At 42.1% G+C, this 19,239-nt stretch overlaps 1 protein-coding gene across 5 annotated transcripts in view; it reads left to right on the top strand.

Moving 5' to 3' along the window:
- BCAS3 (BCAS3 microtubule associated cell migration factor) overlaps positions 1 to 19,239 on the top strand; it is a 1,583,483-nt gene that overhangs the window by 103,952 nt on the left and 1,460,292 nt on the right. For all 5 annotated transcript variants that reach the window (XM_077482133.1, XM_077482136.1, XM_077482134.1 and 2 more), the window contains exon 7: positions 2,701 to 2,782. In XM_077482133.1, the coding sequence (XP_077338259.1) occupies positions 2,701 to 2,782 (82 nt within the window). The remainder of the gene's footprint in view (positions 1 to 2,700; positions 2,783 to 19,239) is intronic.

Here is a 19,239-nt window from a genome sequence, read left to right as displayed (position 1 = left end):
CATCAGCCCCCCGAGTCTTTACCCCAAGGTATTGGCTCCTGTTTTGGAGGAACTCATCTTCCACCTCAGAGTTAGGAGGATGTGGCGATCACCATGTAGACCCTGCAAGAATTTGGGTGGCTGTTGAACCTAAAAAGAATGCATTAAGATTAAAAAACGTTCTGCCTTTAGAACTCCTTTAACAGCCTCAGTTGACAGAAAGTGGGTTAAGTGTTGCTGGCCATCTTTTAACCCGGAAGAGCATCTGCAGCTACTGACCATGTAGACCATCTGCTTTCTGATTTATGTAAGGAGTCATATATCCAAAAAATTTAATTCAGCACAGTGCCATGCAAAATGTTTTGCAGACTCCGGAACGCTGGGCACAAAAAGTTTAAATGGATTGCTCAAGGGGAAGTGGCTTGATGGTGGAGCGAGCGACCTCATAGAACAACAGCTCCAGCTCACAAACCTAATCCTGCAGTGATCCTAGGTCAGTTTTCCTCAGGAACGGTACCATATCCTTCTCCAAGGTGGTGGGCATCTTACAGGTTGGCATCCATGGTGAAATACGGGCCACCTGCGCCACCATCCGCGGCGGAGCAACTTGCACGTTTCAGGAGGAAAGATGGCACTGGGACACAGGCAGGGCTGTCTGACACACTGTAGCCGTCCTCCTCTAAGCTGTCCTCCTCCTCTATCAGAGACTCTGCTGCCCTGGTGAGTTACTCAACCCCTGCTATATTTGCCACCCAGGCAGACTCTCCGCTGTCCCAGGACTCCCCCAAGACGATGGGGGCTACCAGGCTGCTGATCTCCCCCCTGATGAGCCTGCACTGGCCACTATCATGCTAGCAATCCAGGATTGCAAGGCCTCCCTTTCTACCCAGATAGCATCTATCCACATGGACTTTTCACTGTTGAAACAAGATGTTCAAAATCTGCGTGAACGGGCTACTGAGGAACGTATAGGCTTCCTGGAGGATGTTATGCACCCCTTATCTGTCACAATGCAGGATAACACGAGTGAAATGGCGGCTCTCCGCACTAAGATTGATTACCTGGCAAACTGCTTACGATGGAAAGACCTGCGTTTTTGTGGGATTTCCTGAACGCACGGAGGGCTCCCACCCTGAAAAATTCCTATACCCTTGGCTAAGGGACATTTTTGGCACAGACGCACCTACTTTCTCCCATGTTATTGATGATAATATATATATCATTTTTTTTTATATATATTTTTGTAGATTTTTATAGAAATTGATGATTTATGCACTTTCATTAATTGAAAATTGTATGCACTTAATTTATTGAAGGAGAACGCTGCACCCTTGTGAGATATTATATATTTGTTGCATTTGTTCAGGTGGTTGGATGCATATTGGTGCTAGCTGCTTCCTGTAGTATTTATCACATATTTTTCACAATCATATTGTAATAGTAGGTTAGCACGTACGTTTTTTTTTTTTCACATTTATATATTAAACAAGTAAACGCGCAAATAAATTACTGCATGCAAATGTTTAGTTTTACTGCTCTGTACTCAATGCTGTATTACTGATCTTTACTCAGCTGTGTGCAATATTCTATAGACAGCAATGCATCTCATTTCAGATCAGTAAAAAACTGGATTTTTTGCTCCAGTGTGCAACAGGCCTCCAAGGAGAGAGAGCAGTAGTAACTGGTCTTTATTACAGGAAGCTCCTGCACGGAGGGAATGTTGTACACTGGATTAATACACCTATCTGGAAGAAAAACAGACTAAATTTAAATAAAAAATGTACATTCCTCTTGTATTTAGACAATATTTGCTTATCGGGAGTGCAGCTTTAGAGTAAAACTAAAGGCAAACTGTTTTTTTTTTCATAGAGTAACGGAGATTTCTAACCCCTCTCATTTGTGTCCCATTGTGGAGATTTCCCTTCACTTCCTGTCCCATAGTCAAGAGGAAGTTAGAGCAAATCCCTTCAAAGTTAGGGAATACCGAAGTGTCACCAGAGCTTGTGACCCCAATGGAAGATTTCTCGTCTATTACTGTTCCGGTGTCAACCCAAAATTTGGGATTTTCTTTTACTTTCACTTTCAATAATAGCAGTAAACAGGACAAATAGAGGGTTAATCTTGCTAACAGGGGCACAGACAGCAATACAAACTGACAGGTGTTCTAATCACCCTCTTATGAAAACAAGCGTTTCTGTAATTCAGTTAATGTTAAGGCCAGGTTCACACTATACTATACGACAGTAGTATGACTTTCATCCTACATTGGTCCTACATTGGTCCTATATCCATCCAACTTTCATGAACAGGATACTGCTTTGATCCGACTTTACAGATAGTACAACTTGCCCTTTGACCAATCAAAACTAACACACAATGGGAGGGGCTACAGCAGGGGGCAGGAAATAACACAATGTCGGATGCCAAAGTTGGATGGTTAGGACAAGGATCCGACTTTGATCCTACTTCAGTGATAGTCAATGGGCTGAAGTAGGATCAAAGTCGGATCAAAGTCGGACCAAAGTAGTACAGGGAGCATTTTCAAAGTCGGACCGACTTGTGTCGGACCAGTTGAGACGGCTCCCATAGGGAAACATTGATTTTCACACGTCATGCGACATGAGCTCCCAATGTCGGAGTGTTTGTCGTACCAGTGTGAACCCGGCCTAAAAGAGAAACACTTTATCTTAATTAAGATGTTTTGCATATTATGTTTTTCAGGTCAGCGGTGAAGCACAAGAACTATTTTCAGCCCGGCATGGTCCTGTACGATCTGCCCGAATCTTACCATCTCCTCAGATTTGTACGTTTCAGATTTTATTCCCCATTTTTATGACAGTTTTCTTGGTTTACAGGTGTTATGTGTTTGCAGTTTATTTTAGTAGACTCTCTTTCCTCTGAAGTACCCTTGGTTCTCTGTATTGTTAGTAATGTAAATGTAAAGTCCCTTTCACACTGTTAGCGTGGCCACATTAGCGCTAAAGCGGCGATAGTTTTAGTGGCGCTTTACCGCTGTTATGGCTCTAAGTGCAGACGTAAAACGTTATATTCCCCAAAAGGGTTAACAACACTTACAAAAGGGTGGATGGGTAGGAGACCCACCCATACACCGCACCTCCACGGCCCCTGCCTATTGGAATGAATGGGCAGCACTGCCGAATCGCCTGCCCAGGGCTTACACAGTGGCACTTTTAACCTTTTTAACAGCAGTAAAACTAGCGGCCGCGCTAGCAGTGGGAAAGGGGTCATACACTGGGGAGGCTTAAGAAGCTTTTTTTAGGTGCATTACAGGCGTGATTTTAAGTTTTGAAATGCTTGAAAAGTGACTTCAGTGTGAAAGGGGTCTAATAGTAATGTAATATGTGAGTTCAATGTGAGATCTTTTTTTTAAATATGCCGAAAAATCTGCTTACTGTTCAAAAACAAATTTTGATATGGCCCACAATGTTTGAATGCCAATATACATAGTATAAACGCAAAAGTATTATCCTTGGCAAAAAAGTAATATTTGCTGATAAAGCCCTTTTAATAACCTGGAAAACTGTATGCCATGTTTCTAATGGTATTTACAGCACCTTTGTCCTATTTATAATACATATTCGCCATTGATGTTCACATTTGCTAGATCAAGTAACATTAGGCAATATTCTTCAGTGTTTGCTTTTCAATGGCAGAAGGCAATTACTGTACTATATGGCTTTAATCTGCTATGGCCATGTAGCGATAATAGGTCAATGATGTCACAAACATCCCTGCCTCTTTGTGTATGTGCAGCTGCTGGATGGGGAATACCTTGCCACAATCAATTGGGTTGCAGTGCGTGGCAGCGCCAGTCACCATGCATGTGGGAGATACCTTTCACCATTAACATGCTCATTAATGCCTGGGACCAGGCGGGGGGCTGCAGTCATGTGAGAATCAAACATTAGGGCACTTCCCCAACTTAGAGATGAGCCATGTGACTATGTGCTGTAATAAGAGTACAGAGTTCCTCTGAAAAGTGCTGTCCTGTGTTAATATACACTGTAAGTCTCCTCCAGTCCAGCGTATCTCTGTTACTGCACTTTACCTGTGTAAACTTGTTAAAGAGCTTGTAAACCTTAAAAGAAAAAAATAAATCCGGTTCCTTTAACCACTAGCTGACCAGCTGCCGTCATACTGCGGCAGGTCGGTTCTCTCCCGCAAATTGCCGTAGCTGTACGTCGGCCCTTTAAACAGCTAGAACAGGCGCACGCCCGCTGGGCGGCAGGGGAGCCAATGCACGTGACCGGTGGTTGTGATGACCAGTTGCGTGCATGAGAGACAGAATGGGCATTTGTGTGTGTAAACACACAAATACCGATTCTATCAGCAGAGGAGAGACCTATAGTTTGTTCCTACTAGATAGGAACAACGATCTGGCTTCTCTTCTAGTCAGTCACAACCCCTCACAATAAGAAACACACTGAGGGAACACATTTAACCCCTTGATCGCCCCCCCCCCCCCCCCCCCCCTAGTGTTAACCTCTTCCCTACCAGTGACATTTACACAGTAATCAGTGCATTTTTATAGCACCGATCGCTGTGTAAATGTCAGTGGTCCCAAAAATGTGTCAAAAGTGTCCGATCTGTCTGCTGCAATGTCACAGTCCCAATAAAATAAATCTCTGATCGCTGCCATTACCAGTAAAAAAATAAAAATAAAACAAAATGCCATAAATCTATCCTTTGTTTTGTAGACGCTATAACTTTTGCGCAAACCTTTTGTAGTGGCTTTGCCTCATACCCCGCATGTATTTTACTGATACCAAAACATGAATAACTTCAGACCAGGCTTAGAACAGTTGATACAACTTTACTTGGCCATACAGTTCAATGTGAACAATAACCTTAAAATTTCACTATCTATCTCCACTTGGCTGCAAGGCACAGCGGTCCTCTCCAATGCACTCACAGCATTTGTAGCCAAGAGCGGGTCCCCGGACCTCAGCCTTTCCCCCTTTTTATATCACAGGTGGGCAGGCTGGACCCAAAAAGCCTGGGAACAGAAACACACAAGTTAACGTTTTCGCCCCAGCTTGGGCCAGCCACCAACTTAATTAACATACAAGTGGATGGGCATTCTGACCAAACCCGTACTCATCCCTACTTATGAGCAGGAGGACATAGTAAAATTTTTTGCGGTTGCAGGTTTTCCTGAATGGCATTATCAGTTGACTGAATGATTTTACTTGTTTCATGAAGTTATTCTTTACAGATTTCTTCTACCTATTTATTATCTCTCTCTTTGTTATGCATTTCCCTTCCTTTACTGATCTACCTTATAATGTATGAAATGTTTTGCTCCCTTGGCTGCACTCTGATTTGGCTGGTTAATGTAATATGCTGTTTCTTGAGAAAGTGTTTTAGATCCCGTTATAATATCTAGACAAAACATTTTCTGGACGTACTCTTCACAAGCTTTTTAATTGCTTCAGATGGTATTCTTTTTCATTTCTGTTAAATTCCACTGCTTAGCAGATGGTGATAAAAGTTAGGAACACATTACTCCTTTTTACAGTGATCTTCTGTGTAATTAGAGCTCTTGATTATGTCTTTTGTTCCTGAAGCCATTATAAACTGAGACATGGTACGGTAAGTGCAGTAATACATTTTTGGCTCAGCGCAATAGGTGAAGGGTGAGCCAATTAAATGCTTTTTTCTGAATGGTAGTATAGACTCCTGCCTTATTCCAGGCTTTTCTAGTCTGAACTGTTCATACACCTGGAGGTAATTTAAATCGCTGTTTTTAAGGTGAATTTTTAGCTGCCAACAGTAAAAGATACACCTTCTAAAGAAGTGGGTTAGACTGGTATCTTTAATAAATTCCTACATGTTGCAAAAATGGTATTAAAATGATTTAGGTGTCTGGTACAGTATGTAGATGTCAGTCTTTTGGCTGTTTTGAGTACCTTTTCTCTCAAGTTCTTCTAGTAACCTGCAAGATACCAAAACAAAATGTAATTTTTTTTTTAAAGGGAACCTGTCCTGAGATATACTGTAAATGGGGGCTGTCATTGTTGACATGTTATTGAAAGTGCAAGCTCCTGGGATTTCATGTTTTATGCAACCCTACTTAGTGAGTAAGTGACCCCTAAGCCCTTGTACACACGGTTGGAGAATCTGTCGGAATGAGTCTTATCGGACCGTGTCGTCAGATAATCCGACTGTGTGTGGTATGCATCGGACTGATTCCGTCCGAATCTCCATCCGACCCAATTTTCCAACATGTTGGAAATATTTCCCGACCAACTGGGCCGGACGGACCTAATCCGATCATGTGTAGAGCATTTTCATCGGACCAAGTGCCACGCATGCTCAGATCAAATTCCTACATCAAAGCTATTGGCTACTAGCCTGAATGTAGTCCCATCGTAACGAAATTACGTCATCACGTTCTGAAAGATCGGATTTTTCGCCAACTTGGCCCGACCGTGTGTATGCAACAGTTTTTGACACAATCCGTCGGACTAAATCCGACGGGCAAAATCCGACGGATTTGGTTGGCAAAATCTCCGACCGTGTGTACGTGGGCTTACAGATATATTCCTCTCAGTTGCCCTAACACTTGATATAAATGTGCTTGTTGAAGTCAGCAGTAAAGTGAGGATATGGATGACAAGTCTGGAGCTTGCATTCTCAAAAAACAAGATAACAGCGTCAGCTGTCATGCTATTCAAACTTCAAACTCAACAAGTAAATTCAGTTGGTGAATTGATTCTACCATTCAGAGAACATAGAAGTTGTGGTTACAAAATACAGTTATTTATTTTGACCTGAGTTTTGTGTATCCTTACACAATTCTGAGCTGATCAACTGACCTTAAAGTGGAATTTAAGTTTTGCTGTAACAAACAGCAAGCAGGCAGTCTTTTATTGCAATGTCTCTTCTGCATTAAAATGCCTCTACCTGCCTCACCAGACAGTGAGTATTATTTGGTGCTGCAAACTGAGCTGCGCATGTGCAGATTAGTTTACAGCACGGTGACGGTTTCTTAGTGCTGGGATAATGGCCTCCTGCTGATTTTATCTTGCGCTGGCCAATGAAGAGGCCCAAAGACTGTCACTCAGAAGAAGAAGAAGCAGAGGGACCATTTGACAGGTGAATATAAACCCTTCCGTTTCATGTAAAAAAAAATCTTTGTAATTTTCTTTGTCAAAAAATAAAAATGTTATCCATTGTTCCAGAAACCAGTTATCTCACTTGTGAGAGCTGATTGGTACTCTAGCAGCACCACATCTCAAACACAGGTTATAATAATGAACATCATTTAGCCCTCTGATTCCTCCTTTACTGAATTGTATTGTAACTGTACTGTCTACCCTCACGTTGTAAAGCACTGTGCAAAATGTTGGCGCTATATAAATCTGGTATAATAATACAAAATAGATTTTTGAGGAGCTACGTTAAGCTAGCAACAATTAAAGTGATACTAAAGTCTATTTTTTTTTTTTCGTTAAAAATAACAAACATGCTGTACTTACCTGCTCTGTGCAGTGGTTTTGCACAGAGCAGCCCAGATCCTCCTCTTCTTGGGTCCCTGTTTAGTGCTCCTGGCCCCTCCCTCCTGTTGAGCGCCCCAACAGCAAGCAGTTGTTTTGGGGGCACCTGAGCTGAGTCACAGCTCCCTGTGTCCATTCAGACATCGAGCCGCAGCCCACCTCTCTCTCCTCATTGGCTCACTGAATTTGATTGACAGCAGTGGTTGCCAGTGGCACCACGCTGTTGTCTCAAGGAATGAGTGGGGGAGTCCCGGACAGCTGAGTTTCTCGTGTAACATCGCTGGATCTAGATGGGGCTCAGGTATGTATTGCGGGGGTCTGCTGTACACAGAAGGTTTTTTATCTTCATGCATAGAATGCGCTTTACAGGTGCTATAACGTTAAAAATAGCACCTGTAAAGCGCCTTGAAAGAGCCTCTCCTCTCACTCCAATGTGAAAGCCAGAGGGCTTGATATAGTATAATATAATGCATATAGATGACCCCTGATGACTGACCTCTACAACAAAATTAGCTTGATTAAAAAAAAAAAAAAACTGTTTACAATACTACTTATACTACTTAGAAATATACAATTAAAATTGTCTATGTACTTTTAAGCAGCACTACTTTGTGTAACAAGAAAGGGGCTGAGTTATTAATTGAGACGTTTCACATAAGACTTCATTAGGAGTTCAGAGGTGTAAAAATGCATTATATTGTACGTGTGATGAATGCCGTAGCACCCAGAATACAGGATGAAGGGAGGGGAACAGAAAAACCAATGGGAGAGCCTGCAATACAACTGTTCAGTTCTCTAGAGGGGTGGCAAACAAATCTCTCCACGTGAGTGCTGAATTTCTTCAAGTGGATACGTTTGGAGAAGCATTTATATGTGTTTCCACTTTTGTGCAGAAACTGGTGCTGGAATTAGTTGTTACCATACCAAACCTGGTGCACAAATTGCCTCCAAGGGGGGTTGTGTATATCGCCCAGCGTGATAAATGGTAAATACATACAATTAGTTAGCTCATACTTTTTGTGTGCATCTCATCATCCCCATCCGTCCGTTGCAGCCGTGTGAAGCCCAGGACTAGAGTTTACTTGCTGGTATGTAGACAGTGTATAAGACTTTTGTCCTTGGAGGAGATAAGTAAGCACCTGAGGGGAATGATGGATTAGCTTAGGGTAGTTTTAAAGGACTTGTGTAAGGGGTTTTTTTTTTTTTTTTCATGAACTTGCCCTTTAGGACACAAATACAGTATATATACATTTCTAGCTGAAAGGATTAAGAGATCGGCAGTCGGAAACGTGAATGCTGCCATTTATTAAAGTGATACTTTTTTTTGGGGGGGGGGGGGTTAAAAATAAAAATATGTTATATTTACCTGCTCTGTGTAGTGGTAGTGGTTTTGCACAGAGCAGCCCAGATCCTCTTCTCGGGTCCCGCATCTGTGATCCTGGCCCCTCCCTCCTGTTGAGTGCCCCCACAGCAAGCAGCTTGCTATGGGGGGCACCCGACCTGAGTCACATTTAGACATGGAGCCCTGGCCCTGCCCCCTCTCTCTCTCCTGACTGGCTCACTGACTTTAATAAACAGCAGCTGGAGCCAATGGCGCTTTGCTGCTGTCTCAGCCAATGAGGGTAAGTCTCTCGTGCAATATTGCTGGATCAAGATGGGACTCAGGAAAGTATTAGGGGGGCTGAGGGGGGTTGCTGCACACAGAAGGCATTTTATCTTAATGCATAGAATGCATTAAGATAAAAAACCTTCTGCCTTTACAACTCCTTTAATAGCCTATACTGATAGGATTATCAGGGTGATAAGACATACAAGAAAAGTTATAACCAGTGTAGCAGTGATATATACAGTTGTACAGTGTTCAGTCAGTGTTGAACGTGTTAAAGGGTTTGTAAAACAAAAATCTATTTTTGCATCTTGTTTGGCATCATGCCTTTTTGTATACAAATTTCTTAGGCCTAGTTCACACTAGTGTGATGCATTTTTGAGGTGATTTGTGAGTGGTTTTGATGCTATTTTACTCCTATGCGATTTAGATGCGATTTCAGCTCTGGTAGTCAAGGCGCTGCTGCTTTGCCTTGATGGAGAGTTGAGTTAAAAACCATGAAATGGCTTTCCAAATCGCATCAGCATCGCATGTACAAGTGATTTCTGTGTGATTTTTTTTTAACTCTTGTCTTGCTGGAATTGCACCAAAATAGCACAGGGACCATTGCCAAAATCGCTCCATGCTGAGTCGCATTGATGTAAATGGCATCTCAAGTTGTATCAGAAATTGCACTAGTATGGACCAGGCCTTGAAGCTGAATTATGGTTTCCCATTAAAAAAGAATAGAACTTAAAGGGACACTAAAGATTTGTATTTTTTCAACTTGCATCCTCTGCATTAAGGTGAAAAAACACCTGTCCGTGATGGGCCCCCCAGCCCCCCGTTTTACTTACCTGAACCTTGTCCCACGAGGATGTGCTCTCTCTCTGCAGGGAGTTATTGGCTCTTTATTGGATAGATTGATAGCAGCGCAGCCATTGGCTTCTGCTGCTGTCAATCAAATCCAATGAGGTGCCCGCCCATCCATAGACGCCGAATGCTGGACTCGGGAGAACACCCACAAGGTAACCCTCCCGGGAGAGCACTTCTCCCAGGGGGTTATCTGATGTGGGGAGGAGCCGAGAGAGCCGCAGAGGGACTCCAGAAGAGCAGGTTCGGGGCCACTCTATGCAAAACGAGCTGCACAGTAGAGGTAAGTATGATATATTATTTAAAAAAAAAAAAAACCTGAACCTTTAGTGTCCCTTTAATTATAAGCACATCTACCTTTAGTTTTTCCTTTGTTCCCCTGCAAGCTCCCACAAATACCTGGTAATTCTACCAGCGAAGTCCGCCTAAACCTGTGATGGTATGGCAAAAGCACTGCACTGCTCCTAAATTCAGAGCAGAGTTGCCACTTCCATGTAGACAGTGCCTGCTTGTGCTATAGCACTGCACTGCAGCTTGTCAATCAGCACCTGGCCACGCCTAGTCATGCCTACTGCTGTTTGGATTACCAGCACTGCCTCTGTTGCCAAAACTTTCACAGTGTGAGCCGCAGTGTTTGATAGGGAGAGAATAATAATTTATTCTGGCCTTTGAAATGAATGAACGCTCAAGCACTAAACACATCTAGCATTTAGGTGCGTTTACACACGTTTCGGCATGTTGGGTGTTTTTCTACCCAGGTGCTCCACACCAAAGCTTCGGGCAGAGGAGGTGGCCTTGAAGTTGGGTAAAAGGTAAGTGATAGAGCCTGCACTGTGCACCCCTAGATGTAATACGTGTTCAACCCTTGTAGCTCAGGGGGCCCTAATACCAGGGTACATTTACCACTTAGGCCGCGTACACACGGGCGGACTGTTCGCCCAACTTTGTCCACTGAACAGTGTTTCAGCGGACAGTCCGCTCGTGTGTGGGCTTCAGCGGACTGTTTCCGCGGACAGTCTGACGAACAAAGTTTTTCGGAATTTCCGTAAGACTGTCCGCCCAAACTTGGTTTCAGCGGACAGTCCGCTCGTGTGTAGGCTCGTTCGACAGACTAAGTTTCGCGCATGCTCAGAAAGGATTTACACGGCGAAGGTTGCATTGCAGTGTATTGGACGTTGAATTTCTCGTCCCGTCGTACGTGCCGTTCACGTCATCGCGCACGCTTTCAGCGGACTGTTCGTTCATCGTGTGTGGTCAAGTCCGTTCATGCAAATTTTGAGCGGACTGTTTGTCGGATTGTTTGACGAACTAAGTTGGGCGAACAGTCCGCCCGTGTGTACGCGGCCTTAGAGTCCATTCACACAGGGGGAACACGACTTCCAGCGAGACTTTGGGAGGCAACTTGGACACGACTTGAGTATGAATCACAGCACGACTTGAAACAACTTACAAGGCAACTTGAAGTTGCCTCCAGGACAGGGGACTTTGCCAGTGGCCAATCACATAATAATCAGCTCTGTGGGAGGGAAGGGTTTGCCTAGAAAACTATTCTTACTTCCTGGAAAGTTGCTTCAGTTAAGACAGGGGATCAGACTTGGAGGCAACTTCCATTGAAATCAATGGGTACAAGTTGCCTTGAAGTCGGATTGAAGTAGTACAGGAACCTTTTCTGAAGTCGGAGCAACTTCAGTAGTGTACATTAAGACGGCTCTCATTCACTTACATTGATTTTATCATGTTGCGCGAATTGAGGCAACTTGGGACGACTTCAAGTCGGATCTAAAGTTGCCCCTGTGTGAATGGACTCTTACACTACTAGCAAGGTACATTTATAAACAAAATGGTAAACAAGTGGCTAAATCAAGCTCATGGGTGCTGCTGCAGCTGTGACCTTTGTACTGTCTTTAACAGCTGGGGAAGGGCGTCCAGGTGGCTCTACTTTTGGGGCACTCAAAGTGACCTGTCATCTCCCCCTTGTGCTGCTGTTTCTCCTCCACCCAGCTCCTATGCAGCTGAGAACAGAGTGAATGTGATCACTTATCCTGTAAAAAAAGGCAAACAAAGGTCTTTTGGGCTCCATTCACACTTGTGCAACTTTGGACAAAGTTTCATAACAAGTTGTTTCCAATATTTTCCAATATATTTTCCAAAATATATGTGCAACTTTAAAGTTGCAGCGACTTCAAAGTAGTTCATGCACTACTTTAGTCCGACTTCCATGCCAGTCGAGGGCCATAGACTTCAATGTTAACCCACAGAAGTTGCATGAAAGTAGTTTCTGAATGTTATACAATGCAACAGTTGGCCATTATTACTGGTCAAAGCCAAAGTCGTTTCCAAGTTGCACCCATCCAAAGTTGCGCTCCAAAGTTGACGCAACTTTCGAGTCATACAACTGTGAATGCAGCCTAAAATGTTTTTTTTTTAATCTATACACAAATGTTTTGCTACTGCCTGAAAGTAAGGCAGGCCAAAGATAGTTGAAGGAAAGAAAGTCGCTTGATTCCCCCATCGACACAGTCCGTGTTGATGGGGGGAATCTCTCCCACGGAGCCATTGTGTTCTCCTGCTGGGGGAGCAGCTATAGCTGCTTGCAAAAATCATGTATAAAAAGTCGATGACTTGGTTATAATCAGCCTGCCCATAGATGGCTCAAATCTCAACCGGTTCATAACAATTAGTCAAGTAAAACATTCATATATATCAAAAACTGTAAATAAGAATGCGTTAAACATTCATAAATAATCCAGTAAAGTCCATCAGAAGAAAAAGAAGAGAAGTGCTCTTGTGCAAAAGGTTCATTTATAAGTGTGTATCAACAAAAATCCATATATTTTAGTGTGGATAGCAAAATCTTCACACCCAAGATTCTTTTTCTTCTGATGGACTGGATTATTTATGAATGTTTAACACATTCTTATTTACAGTTTTTAATAAATATATATATATATATATATTTTTTTTTTTTACTTGTTTGATTAATTGTTATGATTTTATGCATTTTTACATTGATAGCGCTACACATTTCTCAATAATATTAATATGTATAAGAAATTATTATTTTTTACTATTTGGTGACACTTTTTGCACAACTTATTTTTTTGGTTTAATTGAATTTTTTAATAAAGGACTGGACACTTATGACATGACCACCCACTGAGCTAAGGAATTTCAGCTGGTTCATCAGGAGCTGTCCAAAAACTCACTCTGTCTAAGGTTCTTCACATAACGGCAATGTGTATTTTGGCAGCCATTAATTATTTTTTTATTGCTGTTTGTGATTTTTAAACGCCTGGCCATTTTTCTTTGAGAAGGACTGATGGGGGTTTTCAGAAAGGTTTTCTCAACAATCAAAGATAACAACTTTGTGTTGTAATTTTTTTTTTTTTTTTGAGCACTGTATTTTTACATCACAAGTAGTAACCCTTTTGAGAGTGTCACATCACATTTCCCTTTACCTATGGCAAACACATACTGTAAATCTATTTACTTTGAATATTAATTCATATAGATTTTTCATATTGTAAAGAGTGCTTTATATTTTATTAAGGAAATGAAATCATTAGATAACAGCAAAATTTTGTTAACGTTTTTTTTTTTCCTTTGCAAAGCAAATCCATATAACCTAATAATAATAATAACACTGAAACATAATAACCTGCTATTTTGAAATTGCTTTTAGAATTAGGACATGTTATGTTCAAACTCAGCGTTTCGAAACAAATGTGGATAATTTTGATATGGCTGTAAAAGTCAAATTTTGACCTCCCCATTCAACCTACTCTGCAAATGAATAAAGCTTTGAAAAGTCCAGAAAGGCATTTGACTAATATCTGGAATCGGATGAAAGAGAGCACTGTAATAGGACTCAGCAGCTATCTAACGCACCAGCTTAATGATTCTGAACAAAATAAAATGAATTGTAATGGAGCTGATGATTACCATCGAGCAAGGCTCACACACTGTTTTACTGTGGAACAGTAAAAGAAGGATTGTTTAGTGTTGGAGTCTGCTTCAAACGAATTGGCACAGTCTTAAAAAAAGATGTCCTTACGTGATAAAGAATTCATTCCCAGGTGTGAAGCGAAAAGTTCACAGCTTTAGCTACGTAGACTTCTAAGCAGCACATTTTAATAGGCCCCAACTTTCACTTCTCAGTAAATAAAGGTCTACAATCATTAGATAAGATGTCTGCATTATGTCTGTACACGGTGTTGCAGACAGCTATTACAGTGCAATGTGAAGGCAGCCTTTTATTATATCTATTCAAAGGGAGTGAGGCTGGAAGTGTCACTGGACAGATTTTGCAGTTCTAGTCATGTTCGGAAATCTTTTGTTATTTATAGTGTTAAATAAGTGATACTAAACACACACTGTTTAATTTACATTTTCACTATCTATTCCTGCATGTGGATGATGGTACTGTAGTTATTTTAATGGAAAAAACATCTAAGTACCTTTTTCCTATGTGATATACAGCTGTCACATGACCCAGCTCTCTCTCAGCCTGTCTGCAGGGATACATAAGCAGGAGGAGCTTCTAGTCCTCTGCTGCTGGTCACGTGTTCAAAATAAAGATAATAAAGGCTGTTCTTTTATTTTTTGGCAATAACATGGTGTGGCCATATCTTTGCCAGTCCCCTCCAGCCTGTGTCTTAGAATAAGAGGGAAGTGAAGCCTCCATCAGTTTACATGTAATATACAACCCCCCCCCCCCCCATTGTGTTTAGTTGGTTAGTGGACATGGAGGAGAAGGGAGGGAGTGGGCTGTCATTTTACCACTGTGTATATGCCCACATGTGTGACTCTATAGTCATATGACCTGCTCAGATGTGATAGAAAGGAAATGCCCAGGATAGATAATCACTGAAAACTGAGCATGTGCAGAGTTGCTAACACTGCTCTGCAAAATCCTTAGCTAAATTAGGGACATGAACAGAAGGTGGAAATAGAGAACAGCAGGATCAACCAGGATTTTTTGCAGAATACAGAAAATGAAAAAAAATCTCATACTGACCGAGTATGAACAGCATGAAATACACCATTTATTGATATTTTTTTTATGATGTGGGTTTAGTGATGTTTTAAAAGCATAAAGTTGAAGGCTGTCTTTTGAGTTGTTATAAGCTATTTATTTTACCAAACACCTTTTATTTGCACATGTGTGTGTGTAAACACACAAATCCCTGTTCTTCTGTGAGGAGAGATAGATCGTGAGTTCCCAATAGCTAGGAACCACGATCTGTCATCCCCTCTAGTCAGTCCCCCCCCCCCCTACAGTTAGAACACACAGTCAGGGAACACAGTTAACCCCTTGATCGCCCCCTAGTGTTAACCCCTTCCCTGCCAGTGACTTTTATACAGTAATCCGTGCATTTTTATAGCACTGATCGCTGTATAATTGTCAATAGCCCCAAAAGTGTCCAGTGTGTCCACCATAATGTCGCAGCCACAATAAAAATTGCAGGTTGCTGCTATTACTACGGTAGTAAAAAAAAATAAAAAATAATAAAAATACCATAAATCTATCCCCTATTTTGTAGACACTATAACTTTTGCACAAACCAATCAATATACTCTTATTTTTATTACCAAAAATATGTAGAAGAATTACATATTGGCATATTGGCCTAAACTGAGAGAAAAATTGCTTTTTTTTTTTAAAAAATGGGGATATTTATTATAGCAAACAGTACAAAATATTATTATTATTATTATTTTTCAAAATTGTCACGCTTTTTTTTTTTTTTTTGTTTATAGCGCAAAAAATAAAATCCACCAAAAGAAAGCTCTATTTGTGGGAAAAAAAGGACATCAATTTTGTTTGGGTACAGCGTTGTACGACCGCGCAATTGTCAGTTAAAGTGACACAGTGCCGTATCACAAAAAGTGCTCTGCTCAGGAAGGGGGTAATTCCTTCCGGGGCTGAAGTGGTTAAGGAAAAAAAAAATCCATTTGGTAACATCCTCTAGGCCTTGCCAAAACGTTTGAGATCTTGGGGAACCCCTAAAAAAAAAAAAAAAAAAAAATGTCAGCTCTACAGCTCAGGTAACATTGGATCTGATCAGCGAGCTGTAGATATAACAATTATTATTGTAGAAATAGCTTTAAATAATAGAATAAATATTAGAACTCATCTGACACCAATATTATAGTGTAAACAGGGCACATAGAAATTAATAGTTTTCTTTGTGTCCTTGCAGAGACCTATGTTAGATCAAGCCCAAAATATTCTATGCAAGTCAAATCTGCACATATTTTCCATCAGTTTTTTTTTTTTTTGCACATATGCTGTGAATGAGGCCTTGCTGAACAAAACTCCCAAATATTGTGATTCATAAATAAGACAGCAGACTATGAGAACAGTTGAACCTTGTTCACAACATACATGCATAATTGTTGGAAAATTGTGCAGATTGACCTGCATAAAATATTGTGGTTTTGTCCACATCATGTGCAGAGACATGCATTTTCCTAACATAGGTCTCTGCAAGGACATAAAGAAAACTATTGATTTTTATGTGCCCTGTTCACACCATAATGTTGGTGTCATTTGAGTATTTTTCTCTGCAGAAAAATGCATACATGTTGCATTTTTCTGTGCATAAATTACTCACATGATACCAATGTTGTTTTCAGTGTGCACTGACAGCGAATGCTGTCAATGCACATTAATACCCGGTGCCTCCTCTATAGTTACAGCTCCCTGAACCTATGAGGGTGGTGCGAGGAGGAGTGCTGTCAGTGGGAGCATATGGCTGAATCTTGCAGAAGGCGAGATCCTGTGTATGGTAGCAGCTGAATGTAGACTGGGGGGGGGGGGGGGGAGTTGCAGAGAGTGGGGGCACACATCTGGATCAGGTTGAATGTAGAAGAAGGCAGGATTATAATAGCATTCTGTACAATTATGGCATAACAAAGTCATTATAATCTCACCTACTGCTACATTCAGTCTGATCCAGCTGTGTGCTCCTGTGCTCTGTTAAACATACGATGTCACCTCCTGTTCTCTACCCCCCCCCAGTCTGGCATTCAGTGGCCTTATACATAGGATGCCACCTCCTGTTCTCTGCCCCCCCCCCCCCCCCCCCCGCAGTCTGCATTTATCCCTCCTGTACACAGGAACTTGCATTCCAATTCAGCCATGTGCTCCTTTTCTGTGCCCCCCCCAATCCACAATGTGCAATACTGTTACTGTTAAAGAGGAAGTAAACTCTGGTGGGTTTTACTTCCTCTTTATTTCCCTGCAAAGGTAAAGCATAATGGACTACTATGCATCGCATAGTAGCCCATTATGTGTCACTTACTTGACACTGAAGCCCGCGCTGTCGCCGTTGTCCCCACGAGCAGTCACGGCATGACCTCTATTAGAAACGGCACAATGTGCCGATAGTCATCGCCGCTTGTCATTTTAGTAAATATCTCCTAAACAATGGAGGTTTAGGACATATTTCAAGCACCTACAGGTAAGCCTTAAGGTAAAAGTGGTTGTACAGGGTGTACAACCACTTTAAAACAGGATCTTCTCTTGTGATCTGGTGCTCTCTGCCTCCATTCTCGGCTCTCTTCATGGCTCCCTCTCTGCACTCCCCACCTCCTCAGTCTTCTCTCTTGGCTCCCACTCTGTGCTCCTTTCTCTATGGTCTTCAATCTTGGCTCCCTTCACGGCTCCCCTAGTCCACAGTCCTCATCCTCAACTCCCATGGCTCCATGCTCTGAATTTAGGACTCCCGCTCTATGCATTCCTCCTGACTCTGCCTTCTGAGTTCTCTGAGCTGGAACTACAGAGAAGGCATCGGGCATCAATGTACGCTGACAGTGCTCACTGTCAGCACGCATTGGGAACACTGGAAACAACATTGGACGGATATACATCCCTGGGGACTTCTTGAGGAACCCCAGTTGAGAAACACTGCTCTAGGGTTTAAGCCAGTGTGTCTGGGCACTTCTGATCATCATAAAAAAAACATGATTTTTTTTTGTCACCAAACATTGTTCATTAAAACAGAACCTTAAGCAATTAACATTGAACATGCATTTTTATACTTAGTATTGCCAAAGCTGCATTGATAGGTTATGTAATGGAAAAAGAAAGTTCAGCTTTATAGGGCAACTCCCAACTAAATGTACATTTTAAACACCTACAATATCTCACAAAAGTGAGTACAGTGTTGCAAATATTTTATTATATATTTTCATGTGACAACACTGAAGAAATTACACTTTGCTACAATGTAAAGTAGCAAGTGTACAGCTGGTATAATAGTGTAAATTTGCTGTCCCCTCAAAATAACTCCACACACAGCCATTAATATCTAAATTCTGGCAACAAAAGTGAGCCCACCCCTAAGTGAAAATATCCAAATTGGGCCCAATTAGCCGTTTTCCATCCCCGGTGTCATGTGACTCGTTAGTGTTACATGGTCTCAGGTGTGAATGGGGAGCAGGTGTGTTCAATTTGATGTTATCGCTCTCACTCTCTCATACTGGTCACTGGAAGTTCAACATGGCACCTCATGACAAAGAATTCTGAGGATCTAAAAAAAAGAATTGTTGCTCTACATAAAGATGGCCTAGGCTATAGGAAGATTGCCACGACCCTGAAACTGAGATGCAGCACGGTGGCCAAGACCATACAGCGGTTCAATTGGACAGGTTTCACTCAGAACAGGCCTCACCATGGTCGACCAAAGAAGTTGAGTGCACATGCTCAGCGTCATATTCAGAGGTTGTCTTTGGGAAATAGATGTATGAGTGCTGCCAGCATTGCTGCAGAGGTTGAAGGGGTGGGGGGTCAGCCTGTCAGTGCTCAGACCATACGCCGCACACTGCATCAAATTGGTCTGCATGGCTGTCATCCCAGAAGGATGCCTCTTCTAAGGATGGTGCACAAGAACACCCGCAAACAGTTTGCTGAAGACAAGCAGACTAAGGACATGGATTACTGGAACTATGTCCTGTGGTCTGGTGAGACAAAGATGAACTTATTTGGTTCATATGGTGTCAAGCGTGTGTGGTGGCAGCCAGGTGAGGAGTGCAAAGACAAGTGTGTCTACAGTCAAGCCTGGTGGTGGGAGTGTCATGGTCCGGGGCTGCATGAGTGCTGCCGGCACTGGGGAGCTACAGCTCATTGAGGGAACCATGAATGGCATCATGTTCTGTGACATATTGAAGCAGAGTATGATCCCCTCCCTTCAGAAACTGGGCTGCAGGGCAGTATTCCAACATAATGACCCCAAACACACCTCCAAGACGACCACTGCCTTGCTAAAGAAGCTGAGG

This window comes from Lithobates pipiens, unplaced genomic scaffold (genome assembly GCF_037356315.1).
Source record: "Lithobates pipiens isolate NorthernLeopardFrog02 unplaced genomic scaffold, aLitPip1_a1.2 Scaffold_16, whole genome shotgun sequence".
Classification (NCBI taxonomy): domain Eukaryota; kingdom Metazoa; phylum Chordata; class Amphibia; order Anura; family Ranidae; genus Lithobates; species Lithobates pipiens.
This window is presented reverse-complemented; position numbering and strand designations above follow the sequence as displayed.